The 14,236-nt window shown below is 41.8% G+C and overlaps 1 protein-coding gene across 2 annotated transcripts in view; it reads right to left on the bottom strand.

Annotated features, from left to right (window-relative positions):
• The window catches only part of ITPRID2 (ITPR interacting domain containing 2), a 41,711-nt gene that overhangs the window by 17,285 nt on the left and 10,190 nt on the right, over nt 1–14,236 (bottom strand). For both annotated transcript variants that reach the window (XM_086466288.1, XM_086466289.1), the window contains 5 exons: nt 13,407–13,505; nt 12,684–12,892; nt 11,055–11,749; nt 7,462–7,534; nt 793–884 (listed from right to left, as the gene is read on the bottom strand). In XM_086466288.1, the coding sequence (XP_086322414.1) occupies nt 793–884; nt 7,462–7,534; nt 11,055–11,749; nt 12,684–12,892; nt 13,407–13,505 (1,168 nt within the window). The remainder of the gene's footprint in view (nt 1–792; nt 885–7,461; nt 7,535–11,054; nt 11,750–12,683; nt 12,893–13,406; nt 13,506–14,236) is intronic.

The raw sequence follows: 14,236 nt of genomic DNA, 5'->3' as shown, positions 1-14,236 counted from the left end.
CTAACCAATGGCCTTGAGGCCAGGATCCAACTCAAGACTTTTCTCTGGCTGACTGACAGGCCAAGGAAATCATGGCTATTACTGAATGTCTTAGGAGAGGTAAGAGAACACCTCTTCTAAATATCAGGTACAACACTGTGCAAATGTGTGTATTGTGCTGACAACTAAAAACCATGCTGGGAAAAAAGCCTCCCCTAAGACATACCGTCTCTGGTCTGTATCATGGCAAGTTCTGGGACCAAGATCAAAGGAACTGGAACAAGAAAGAGCATGGGAGCTCAAGATCAACCAAACATTAGTATAACTTCACAGTAAAGTTAGTATGAAATTGTTTTCACTTTCTGTCAGCTGCTAACTAAACAAAATAGAAAAATATTAAAAAAAATAAGGCGTGAGAAGGCAAAAATAATACAAGAAATTAAATGATCATCAGTAGAAAAGCTATAATCTTTCATAACCTTAATCTCTACCCACTGCAGTCATGCAAGGAACAGACTACAATTCTGGAGCCTCAGTCAGTGAGAAAAGATACACTAGAAAGAGCAAACAGGACATACTGAACTTAGAGCTTACTTCAGGCCCAAGTATACCCAGATTATCCCACCAGAAAGGCTTTTGAATTTTAACACAGCTCTGTAAGGGACTCAGCAGGTCCAGCTCTGAAAATGAGAAGTTTTATAGGATCTAGACTGATGGTCACGATAGCAAACATCAACACCCCACCTGCCCTCCCCAGGTCCCTACTGTCCCACAATAATCGGTAATATTGCAACCACAGTATCAGAACCTCACCTGAAGCTGATTAAATGGAGAACAATCTGTGGAGGAGTCCTCAGCGAAGCCACTGCTGTCAGAGTGCTGACTTGCGGTCCGTAACAGCTGATCTATTTAAAACAAGCAAAACCCAACCATAATCACTTCACAAATCACAACCTTTCAAGCCCAAGCACATTCAATACACACTTTCCTTTTACATTAAAGTAATATTAAGTGGATAACACAACTCCTTTTCAAGTTCCACTTCGAACAATACAGAGAAATGACTTGTTTGTTTCAAGTAAAATCTCTTCTCATGCAAACCTCTACTTGTGAGCCTTCGAGCAGTGGTGGAAGAGGAACCATCTTTTACATTTTTTTTTCCTGTGCTGTGGAAAAAAAAACCACTCTGCAGATGTTGCCACTGCTAAGAGTTTTCCTTCCATAAAACTGAATCACTCGTTAATTCACATGCAGGCAGTGGAAGAGTTGCTTTTGTATCGACACGTACAGATTCACCACCCCTCCTGATCATGGAGATAAAGGAGATCGCACGTCTCCTGCCAGCCTACACCACCCCATACACCCAGAGGAACAGCATCACATGAGCAGAGAGGGCAATGCACAGGACTTGGAAGAACTGCTAGAGACAGTCCTCCACTGGTTTAGCGGACAAATACAAAACATCTCTGACACATCAACAGGCAATCTGCCAAAGCACATTCCCAGTGCTCATTTTATACACGAAAGATAAGATCCTCCTCCTTGTTCCTTTCTACTTACATTAGGTAAGTGTTAAAATAGCCTAAAGAGACTCTAAAATCCTCAGTGCTATCCAGGAGTGGTTTCCTCTGGTGCAAGCACTATAGCCACAAAGCTGCTTTTCAAGGAGATCTCAGTAGCTCTCAGTACAGTATTGCATGTATATTGTTCCCAACAGGAGGGACTCACAGGTATGGGGGTTACCTTACAGCACCATAAACATTTTGCTTAGCCAGATGGCAGCATGGGCAACAACCATATCTCATCTCTAGTTCTCAGCAGAAATGTAAAAGCTTGAGGATCAGATGAGACCACAGTGGCCTGTAGCCCTCAGAACCCTATCGCCTCTCCTCCTCCCTCCTCACCCTGGGGTGAAAGCTCATTGTTGTCTTCTCAGAGGTTCAGTGCAGAATTTTGCCCACATTCCTTCAACCACTTAACTGTCATCATATAATTAATCCCAGTTCACAGCTCAATGCATTGGAATGCAATATGAAAACTGTTTTGGAACTGTTGGATATTCAGAACTAATTTTTTTAGTATTACTTTTGATGAGCACGTCACTAATGCAGAAATAAAAGCCTGCACAGGCCCAGAAGGCTGTGAACACCAGGAGAGGCAAACTGCCCATTAAACTTCTGTATCAGTGATTTCACACAGCTTTCAGGGAGTGCCTTTCAAACTGTACTGCTGTTATCATGGTAGCCACAATATCCTGCAATGATAAACAACTTTTCTACCTCAAGACAGACATCCCCACCCAGCTCCCAGTAAAGACAATGGAATGACTTCCCTGAGAACTGGACTACCTCTTATTAACCACCCGATACCATTAATACAGCTGAAAGAGCATGCCATGAACAGGTTGCCACTACAGCTGAGGCTAGTGGGAAGCTGCCACCTCCTCCAGGGTGAATACTCACCCACTTTGGCCTTGTCTCTGTCTCTTTTCTTATTTGGTGATTTTTAATTTAAAAGGAAAAAGCACTACTGGTGAAAGCCTTAGTCACAGGGGAGACATTCCAATGAGTTCAGATAAAGCAATTCACCACTGCGTGTGCTGGCATTTGGTTTCATGTGCATCAAGTTTATTACTGCTCAAGAAAAATATTGACCTGCCCTTCTATTTCCTTCTCAGTCAATATTTCCTTTTCAGGTATAAAAAAAAATAATTACATATATATATATATGTATATATGTCTCCCAAATCAATTCTTCATCTCCTCAGAGACACAGCACTAAAGCAAAAATCAGCGTTCTGTATTATTTTCTATAGCCTTTGTTAGTTATGCACATGCTTTGACAGCTTTACATGACACATATCGCCAGTCAAGCAGTCAGTCTAGAGCAGAGGCACTCATACCTGCCTCACTGTCTTTATCCATGGCAAGAGATTAGCACAGCACGAACAGATTCAAACTGCCTTGGTTCCACCTAAAGAGACATCCCCTTAATACAGTCATCCCTTGCTTTCTGTGTTGCAGGGCTGCAAGGCTTTTTTCTTCAATGTTTTAAAGTAAATCAGAGAAGACATTTTTTGTAAGCATGAGTAGTTGTCTTCTACTACACCTTACCCTTGTCTCTTCCAAGTTCTAAGAGTTGTCCATTAAACCACTATCATGTAAATTGCAGTAAACACTTTTAAAGAACAGGAATCTCTGCTACTTCAGTAGTGAAATGACAAGGTTTGGCTCTGTAAAGACTGGAAATACCAACTAGTACATTAGGATATACTGATACGTAATGGGATCCACCCTCCTTGTCAACTACTGATCCAGAGGTACAACCTGCTCTATGGCACCTGGATGTCTCTCGGACAAAGGGAAAGCATGAAAACATTATTCAAAAAAGCTAAAGAGTTACATTCAGATCTTGATTGAAATGCCTCCCAGCAACGCAGAGTCTTAAGAAAAAGAGGTTGTGATGAGATATGGCTCCCCTCTCTTCACCTTGAATGCAGAAAACTCAGCACCAAAGGCTGGGTTGTAGGGGCTAACCTGGGATCATCCCTTGCCCTGCATACCCCAGCTAAGGCAACTATACCTTCAGCAAAAAGGTCACTGCACAATGCCAACCCAGCAGCCCAAAGCTATTATCAACACCACATACAGGAAATCTTCTGAACTAGCAGGAGAAGGCCAGGGGCAGCATAATAAGGGAAGTGTGGGAAAAGGACCAGCCAAAATGAACAAAACGAGAAGGAACAATAAAACTCATGTCCCAGTTAAACATAGCACAAATGGAAATGCCCCTTGGATTATTGTTTTAAGCTGTATTAAAAAAAAAAAAAAAATCAAAATATATTTAGGCATTGAATACATGTCAGAGAAACGTGGGTATTTAGAAATATATCAAATAAGCTGACAAAGTTCTAAACAAGAACAGATGATGAAGAAACAAGTCTGCCGTTTACAAAACATGAGAGCACAGATTTATCAGAGAATCACTATCAAATAATGGAATAATTCATCTATTGTACAATAATAATATTCAGCTACCAACAGACTGTCAGTCTCACCAATACAAACAGTCCCACCAGGGACTTGTTTTACACCTTCTGTGTCACTCAACTGCTCACACACAAGAGGAGGAGAAATATGTGTAAACTACCCATGAAGCTATAGTAACATTTATATTTCTTGCACCTGCAGTATTGGCAAAGTTCTATTGTACTTTATATTTCACAAGATTATTAATGAATTGACATTCCCAATTAAGCTATAAAGTATTCCATTATAGGATTAAATATCTGCTGACTCTTTTTCCCATATTGAACGCACCCTGCACCCCAGCACTGACAAAACCAGCCCAGTAGGAAGCCCTGCTGCAGAAACTCTTCAGAGTCCCTGGGGATTTCCTAGCTTCTGGACAGATAAACACAGACTCCCACAAATACTAAATTTGTTCCAAATGTTTCTTCTCACTCTCTCATCTCCAATCTCCTGTGGAGCTGCACCCACAGAGAGCTATAAATACAATAATATATTAAGGACAGGAAGTGCTGATGATGTCCTTTCTTCACTTTCAAGAACTAAATTTTCAAAATTATCACTGCTTTTGACTATCAATGTCAGACGTCTTAAAAGAAACGTGTTTGTGGCTATTCAAAATTTCAGAGCCACTGATGTCAGCAACCAGACACTCACAAATGACCATGCCTCAAGAATACTTTGTTCTCTACACGTTGTACCTATATTTGTCTTGTTTGTTGGGCATTTTTGGAATGGAAGGTGCTGCTGTATAAATATGTCAGGAAGAATTTTGTTTTCCAACTAACAAACCTTCCTTCCAGATAACTTCGCAACAAGTTTTTTTATAGTGGACATTTAGCAGCATTGCGTGTTTACAGTGCAACGCAACTGAAGCTTTTCATTCTTCTCTACTGCATTCCTAAAAAAACCCACATGCACAAAAATACATCTACACTTGAGGTTTGCAACAACAAAGAACAGAATGCCGGTTTTGGGCATAACGAATAAACCAGTTCAGTACCATTTGGAAGACTCAACCTAAAAAGTACATTAAGCTAGCCAATATGATACAGAATTCTTTGTATCCCCTATAAAGTGTTTAACAAAGACAGTACTACAGCAAAGCAAACATTTGCAAGCCACTTTGAAAATCTATGCTCACCACTTATAAACAAAGCTAATCTGAAATGAGAAAAATGCTTTAATGGGGAGTCTAAGCAGCAGGAGACTCAATGTCATTCAAGCATATCTTAAGTCTCTGGACTATTTCAGTAGGAAAGAGAGTATTTTTTTTTTTTTAAATTCAAATACTTCACATCTTATTATAGGCCCTCTTAAAATGCCTTATAAACTGTTGTAAATGTCAGAGAAACATCCACAGGCTTCTGTGTAGATGTAAAAGGACACTGCAAGGTTTGTACCAGTCTGTACCGAACAGCACTAACCCTGCTAATTGACATAGAAGTACTCCCACATGAAAAAAAGAAGTAGAAATGTATTCCTTCAGGGGAAGCATTCATCTAGAATAAAGTTTTTGTTTATGGGTGCTTATGTACAGCAGAGTCAACACCACTGAAAGAGGTGGGTCTGTATGAGATCATCAACTGAAATCACATTGCAACAGAAGACCAGTGCTTGAATTTCATGCCGATACCATCTCAAGAGACTGCTAGAGAGAGTGGCATTTCACATTCAGACACAGCGGTCATAATTTTTAATAAGCGACTATTAACTGTGGATGCCCTCAAACTTGGTGAGCACCCACTGAGAAAACAGGCCTTTATGTTGTCTCATGTTGGACAACTTGCAAAAAAAATTGACTACTGTTTTTTAATATTTTGGTTAAGCTCTGCACCAAATGCTCTCCCTCTTGGCAGTTTTACTGAAACGTATACAGAACAAAGTCCTAAGCTTTCTGCATCTTCCAAGTGAAATAAAATGCTAGTCTCAGACTAATTTTAGCAAACATGCAAGCTTACCATCAGCATTCTTGTTAAGATGCTGATAAGTCATAGAAAACTCTAGACAATACCTGCACGATAACAAAGTGTCATCGCTAATCTATGCCAAGAGTATTCAGAAATGGGAATTAGCTAGCTGGGAAACATGAGCCAGCATGCCCCGCTTCTGCCATGCTGAAGACCCATTGCTAGAACTGCTGGTACCTTTCAGCAGGTATGCACAGGACCACCACAGGACTTTTTTTTTCCTGGCATGGAGAAAGAGGTGGCTAAGAGAGCTAATAGGAACAGAAAACACAAAATTAGCATTTCAGAAGATTAAAAAAATTGTATTTGTCTCCTCCCTGACTGCAGCTCCTGGTTCCTTAAGTTGCCTTTCTCTGAAAAGCTCTTTCTGAAACTGCTGAGGCCAGGCAAACAAGAGACCTGACCTGTGAAGACTGCATCTCTACATGTAATCACGTAAAGCATGTAAGCATGAACTTTAAGATACAGCCAAGGGAGAAATGCTACAAACAGTTAGAGATGCAGTTTCCGGCGGTCCTTCTTGGTGGCCCATGTTTGTAACAGAGGAAGCCTAACGAGGGCAACGCTGTGTTGTGCAAAACACTGCTGAACTAGTAGCACAAGCTATCCCTAATAACGAGGCATTAACCTTCAGTGCTTAGTCCAGAGCATTCTCACTCACGTTAATGCAATTCAGCTGACAGTTCACAAGACTGTCAGCTCATTTGTAAAAAGGTAAATAAGATGATCTCTGTTTCTTAAGACAGGTTTTTCTGCTTCTCTTAGTATCTAGAGATGCTAGTCATGTTTCACCAACAAAGTGCATCACAGCTAAGCATCTCAGTAAATGGTACAAGCTCTATTTCTTCTTTAATCACATGTTAACAGCTAGAGAACGGACTTCACTTGCCAACACTGGGCAAAGAAACAATCACAAAACGAACTTAAAGACCAGCTTTGTCCCTCTCCCAAACCATAAAATACATAAATAAGAATTTGAGATGAAAGCACAAACTGAGTCACAAGAGCCAGTGCACAAGAGCTTCCCCATGTGAAGGACTACCTTTTTCAGGTGGGTGCAAAGACAGCAGTCTTCTGTGCAGCCAGCTTGCAGACAGAGCAGTAGTGCATAGGAAAAAGCTGGATGTATCATGCAATTTAGGTTTAAACCAATGTAATTTTAGTTTAAACAGGTATCTTAAATTACAGCATCTGACAGGGAAAAAAAATCCCACACAATCTGAATTAACATTCAGTCCCTCTGAGCTATCATCAATTGTACAAAAGTGAAAACCACCAGTGAGGTTATACGGCTGTTGTCTTGCCTATAATTTGGTTGCCACTTCGCAGTAATGTTCTGTGATTTAGCTGAAAAAGAAACACAGACCTTTTTTCATTTCTAAAGAGAAAAGAAACTTGAGAAGTTTTAAACATCTGAACTAGCACTTCAGAGAGGGAAGAACACTCAGCAGACTGCTGTCTCCCGGGAGTTGAAGTCTACTCACCTTTCCTTGACTTGGTCACTGCCAGCTGGTGAGAAGCCGGAACGTGCGGTAGATCCCCCTCTGTACTCTGGATCTGTCAGGAAGAGGAGATGAATACTTGCCAGGTCAACTGGAATATGTTCCTGTGCTTAAGAATGCCCCAGCTATATAGACTACACATGCTGGGGGGGGGGGGTGGTGTTGTTTGGGTTTTTTTTTTCTCCAGTCCAAGAGCCTATGATGACTGAGGGAGCAAATCATATCTCCTTGAACCAACAGATTATTTCATCAGGTACTCGGCAATGCTCCTGTAGGAGAACAGCAATCCTTAGGACAGCACCTCCCACTCAAGGCACAGGGCTCCTCTCTGGTGTGAAAACACCTTTGACCACCTTTACAGTACTGTCTTTTCCATTCAGCATTCTTGGCCCCTCATTTGAACACAGAGAATAAGCAAAATACATTTAGAAAAATATATCAAGAGGTCAGCACATCAGGATTGTTACCTGTTGACCTACTATTTTCCACAAGCCATTAATCCTCCAGAAGGACCCAGACCCTGCCAGAACCTACTCCAGACTTCACCATGCCACTGCTCGTGGAAATACTTTTGTGTTTTCCAGCAGAAAAAAGGAAGATAATGTATTCAGAGCTGAGCAGATACCAACTGGGAAACTTAAAACTACATGACAATTAATCCTATTACTCAATCACTTTGTGAAACAGCCTGATTAAGAAAGCAGTTCTTGGATAACCCTTCAAACAATGAAAAGAATATGCCTAAAATCTCAACAGGGAGGCCTTTGTTTAGTTCAAAATCTAGAATACGTTATCTCTTTTGTGTGCTCCAGAAAAAATCCCAATGGTTCACATGTAAGTCTACGTGTACAAAACCCTCAATCCAACTACCTCCAACTTTTCCCTCTAATGGGCTGCCTGCCTAATTTCAAAATTACCAAGCAATGAAATTTTCATCGCCATTTTTCATCAACTTAAAAATGCAAAATCGGGATACCGAGAGTTTTAAGCCCAAATTAGTATTTGGCTAAAGAAGCAGCTATATTTGAATTGATATCACGTGTATAGCAGCCACAAGTGTGCATTTGCTCAGTTACAAGGGTTTTGAGAAGCATTTGGCCTGAACTTTTCACCATTAATAAGTGAACAGCATTACTCTTGCACACTAAATCCAGAAGCTTCTGTTCCTTTTTGAGATGAAGGCTGTACCAGAAGGGTAAATACTTATTTTGTCCAAATGCAGGGGAGCATAGTAGGGGCTCAGCATTAAATTTAGGAAAAAAAAAGATTAATTTTTTTTTTTTTAAAAAAAAGGAACAAGTAATCTTACAGGCCCTTCGATTGGACTGGCCTTCCAAAAAAGGTGTCTTGATTCTCTCAAACCTACCAGTTTCTGATGGCTGAATTTGCAGCCGCCCAACAGCTAAGCCTCTTCTCATCTAAATACCCTCCACTCCCTCTTCCTTGGCTGGAAGACAGCATCATGGCTGTGCCCGCAGCACGGTGCAGTTCCAGGAGCGCGCGGAAGCACTCCCCTCTCCTTCCCCGTCCCTTCAGCCAATATTGATGCTGGTAAACGACCTTCAGGACTGTAATTGGCCACCTCGGGAGTGGGTGTTCGGGGGAAATCCTGCCCTGACTCACTCCCGCACTAGCTATCTTCACAGCCACAGACTTCCGAAGGGCACTCAAACCTCCAAGGCATTCATAAGCATGGAAAGGGCTTCCTTGATATATCTGTCATCTTTCTCATGCGTATGAATCCACTGCAAGCCAAGCTGGGAAAATGGGGAGGAGTTACTGTCGCTGCTTCTAATACAGTTTATTGTTCATTATACCCTGCTTAGAGACACACGAAAACAAAATCATGCTGCCAGATATTGTTCTAACGTTTCTTCAACAAAACCAAATCCCTCCCTCCCAGGGATCTGTAGGCAGTTGATATGCACATATTATACCGCATAAACAGAAATTCACCACAATCCCATCCAACACTGCATGCTGTCTTGCCAAAACAGCTGTGTTTATGCCCTGGCATCATAGCAAATGTGTCAACCAAAACTTTGCAAAGGCATCACATTTGCCTTGTGCAGAATTCAGCAAGTCTTCTCCATTTTATAGTCCAACTTGCTCTGAAGGAAAATTCCATTCCTTTATATATAAATATATATAGGCACACACATACATATATAAAAAAAGTTGTTTTGACTTTTCCCAAGGGTATTGAAAAACAGGTTTTCCTCTGGGTTACATGGCAAAACAGATTGCCACCCAGACCCCTCCCACTGCGCCAACACAAACATCCATGCAGCTACAGAACAAACTGGATCAAGAAAATTATCCGGCTGAAAACTAAGCCTGGAAAAATAAATAAATCAAAATACACTGGGTTTCTTTTTCCCTTCTCAACTGCACTAGTCTTTTGTCCTGGTTCAGTAGATGGCCACACATGTGGATGAGGACACACGGGCACAAACAAGTAGCACAAACTACAAGAGGCTGGATTACCTTTTTCTACTTAATGAGTGCCTTCAGCTACAACATTAGTTGACCTAGAAGAGCTTGTAATGACAATAGAACACTAGACACAGTACCTACTAAATCATCATTTCATCATTCAATGTAAAACTCTGAGTTTTCTATTCACTTGCCTTCTTCAGTCATTTCACCAACGAAATCACAGTCCTTCATTTCACGTATCTAATTCACTGCTGAACTGTTAACAATAGCCACTTTGAAATGTGTTCACAAGACCAGCTACTAATTTAAGTTAAGACAGATTTTACAATTCAAGCTGTGAGTCTATGCAAAAAATTGCATTCTTGAGTTTGTAGACTGAGCGTTTACTAGCCTAATAAACAAAGCACTTACAGGAACCTGGGAATTAAAATCCCTTTGGGTCAATTATCAATCAAAAAGTGGATAAATGCGTTCACAAAGATATTAAAAGGCAGCTAGCACAGAATTTGTAACTAGGCCATCGCCAAAGGCATGTCAAACAGCAACTTTCAGTGTGCTAATTTCCAGAGAACAAACAAATCAACATAGAGTAGATTGTTATCAAAACCAAAAGTTGCACAAGACGAGCACCTCACCCTACAAGACAGCCCCTTTCCCTTTCATGCAACAACACTCTCGTTCCATCCACAAATGTGTCATTCATCAATATCAATTAATAAACTGAATTTACTTTTAGGCAACAAAAATAATGACCTCCAGTTAGCAATTTAAGCAAAGTAAAAATTTAAAACCAAAGGCTTTTATATATACAAATCCTAACTTAGATCTATTTCCACAGGAAAAGTTCCTCGAAGTTACGCCAGTGATTGCAAGTACCTGAGCTCGATGAAAAAAAGAGAGTGACAACTTTTCTGCTGACTCTCAGGAACAACATCAACAGCAGTAGCACCAAGTTATTTCATTGAGAGGATCAATCAGAGCAGCCTACCAAGAGCAATAACTGTCCTATCACTCGGAGAATTTAAAGTATTCCTGGAGAAAACACTGTCAGCTACACAGGAGGGAACATTCCTCTGCTGGCAGCCAGCAAGTTATGTAAACTGTATGCAAAAACAAAGTCATATAGCTCCACCTACCTCTTCCATCTCAAAGGAGTCCTTCTGTTGCAGCATTAGATTCATTATGGATGGGTTTGTGAGGGGGGCGCAGGGGTCTCTACCTGGCGATGCCACGGGCAGCCTTTGCGACGGAGCACTGCTGTTGGATGTACCGGAACTGCTGCTGAGGCTTGGCGAGCCCAAAAGACCAGATTCTTCACACAGTCTATCCTGGGCACTTGCCAACCTGCTGCTTTGCACATCTGCTGGAGGCACAGTACCCTCTCGCTTATCATCAGTCCCAGCAGGAAGGTTTGCAGGTTTATGTGTATCTGCAACATTTGTCGGACTACTGGCTATCTCTTCCTTTACAGTAGCCAAAAAAGAGGGAGAGTCTTTCTTTTTAGAGTATTTTGGTAATTTAGATTCATTTTTAACATCATTTTCCTCGCTCCCTGGTTCGGCTGGACTTTTCCCTTTTTCAACAGGTGAAGGAGTTGAGCAGCTGCTACCATCGGCTTGCTGTGTGCTGCACAGATTGAGCTTTGACAAGGTCTTCATTAACCGACTGGCCGTATTGCTGCGATTTAAAGGGGGAGGGCTGGATGCCTCTTTGCTGGAAGACACTGAATTCATACTACCAATTTTCTGCAACGGAGTCCCAGAGACTTGAGAATACAAAGAAGAAAAAGCATTGGCCACAGTAGTAAGCACTTCGATCTGACGAAAACGACCTGCACAAGAATGAAAAGTAAGGCAGAGTTTATGAGGACATTTGCTGTCATCACATCTCAGACCTGTTGATTCATCTCTACTCAATGGTTTGATTTTCTTCATATCTAAGAGGGAATTTTCATCATAACCTCTGCCCACACACACGCACCCCACCCCCCCACCCCTGGCCAAATCTCCTCCTACTTATATCAAGGGCCCCAAAGGTTGACTGAACACTGCCTAGTCCTGTAACATGAAAGTGATACCACACAGCATGAAAAAATGGAAAAACCTTTGCAAGTCCTTACTAAATGCACAACAGCAGAATGGAAAGCTTAGCTTTCGTAAAGTAAAAAAGGGACACCGGTATGTAAGTGCAAGGTAATTGACAAAGTGATAGGAAGAAAAGGGTTACTTGCATGGCTCTCTCCATCTACAACTACAAGACATTTCAGCTATGCCCTCATTTCAGCAACACTCATTACTGACCTAACAAAGCCCCTGTCCAAGTCAATAGAAATACTGGCCCAGACTTCAACTACGACAGAAGTAGGTCACTGCTGACAGCTTTCAAAAATCCCACCCGGATACTGAAGAACACAAGAAACAGGGGGATACTGCTATTTGTTTCAGTGCTCTAAAGCTACAACAGAAGCCAAGCCTAGGAGCAAGAGAGAGGAATGATACAAACCAGAAGGCAGTATATGTTACAGGATGCCTCTCATTTCCCTCCTGCACTATAAATCCCTTCCCCTCACCTCAAGATGTACAACGCTGACGGTCACCTCTTGCCATATTTAAGACCAATCAAGAGTTTTATTATGGATTCAGAGTGGAATTTGGCCTTTAGGCTGTAAAGGGGGGTTGCCAGAATATTAGATATACACCTTCTTTTGGGGTTATTTACATAGTTCAAAAACTGAAAAATAAACTTTGCTTCAAAAACACACTTACTTGTTAAAGCAAAATTTGGATTTTCCACTTCCATGCGCTGTATTTGGGCATTCAAAAACACTTTGATATCTATCCCTCTGGCAAATGATGATGAATTAAAAAATCTTGCTGGAATTTTTGAAGCAATATCTGGTTCATCTCTTCCAAAGCCAAGGTTATAGAGCACTTCTTCGGGATCTTCCTCATAAAGCTCCAGTAATTCAGAAACACTAGAAAAATGAAAATATGTTTACTATCTAATTATCTCCTTTTAAGACCAAGTCCCTTCTGTCCAGCTGCTAAATCAGCCCAGTAGTCAGCTTGGTCTATCGAACTTTTGACCCCTACAGTTCAGCCTACTTTAGGAAATAATTGTGGAGATCTCTGCATCTGAAGTTTTGCTTCCCATAGGCAGAGCCATCAGCCCAGACACATCTCAGATCCAATCCTGTACTTTATAAAGTCAGCCCTTATGCTGCAGAGCTCTGATTTTAAAATGTCATTAAAGTGTCAGATGTTTCTAATGTTTAGGCCCATTTGTTAGTATTTACTGCAAACCACAACTGAAAACAAATAGCAGTTTTTCAAGCAACTGAAAATTCCCTTCTCGGCTACTAAATGCAACAATGCACATGAATCAAGCCCAGTCCATTTAACTGAGGAACAGAAATAAGTTTTGCCAGCAAAATGGAGCCAAATTCCACTAAACTGTGCCATGACCTTCAAAGCATAGTACTCTTTTACCTTGAAACAGTTGCACTGCTTTTTCCAGACCCGGTGGAGTTCATACTTCTCCCCTTCTGGTGGAACTGCAGCCTCCTCTCCTTCGCCAGCACACCATTGCTGCCAACACAAATGGAGAAGACCCCTGCAATAAACCCCTTTTGTTCGGGGACCTGATTCTCCGTCTCAGAGGAGAGCTAAGCCTCCAGCACTGCTGAATTTCTCTTTTCCCCTTCAGTGTTATCTGGTTTATATTAGCCATGTCATTTATTGAAATACGATAACAAAAGCGAACCCTGGGACGCCTCAGTAAAAATGTACATAGACGGTAAGGATTTGAAGGCAAATGCAAGCTGAGAAAACAAATCCCTGATCTCCCCTTGTTGCCCCACCCTCCTCCAGCAAGGAAGCCCGGTCTTGGGTGAGCTGCCCTGCCCTCCCTTTCTCTGCCTTCCCCATGCCGCTGCCTCCTCCAGCAGGACCACCTCTCCATGGCAGGTCCACCTCTCCATGGCATGGGTACCCAGCTCCTTCTCACCCCCAGTTGCCACCCACCAGCAGCGCAAGGCTGTGAGCTGCCCCAGAGGTGGCCGGGGAAGCTAAAGACACTCCAGGCTGGAGGAAACAGAGCATGATGAGCTCCAGCCCAGACTGCTTGCCAGTTTCTTTCCCGATCCCAAACTATCTCCTCCCTGCATCTGGAGAAACCGCTCAGCATTAGGTGGTACCTTGGCTCAAACATACTGTCACTGCCAGTCTCTCTGGAGGTGAATTTTATGATACAAATCCTAACACACATACCCCCACAGAACAGCCACCCAGAAATCAAAGACAACAGAGATTCGCCTAAA

Source organism: Leptosomus discolor, chromosome 5, assembly GCF_034619465.1.
Source record: "Leptosomus discolor isolate bLepDis1 chromosome 5, bLepDis1.hap2, whole genome shotgun sequence".
NCBI classification, from domain to species: Eukaryota; Metazoa; Chordata; class Aves; order Leptosomiformes; family Leptosomidae; genus Leptosomus; species Leptosomus discolor.
Note: the sequence above shows the minus strand (reverse complement) of the source record. Positions and strands in the feature narration are given on the sequence as shown.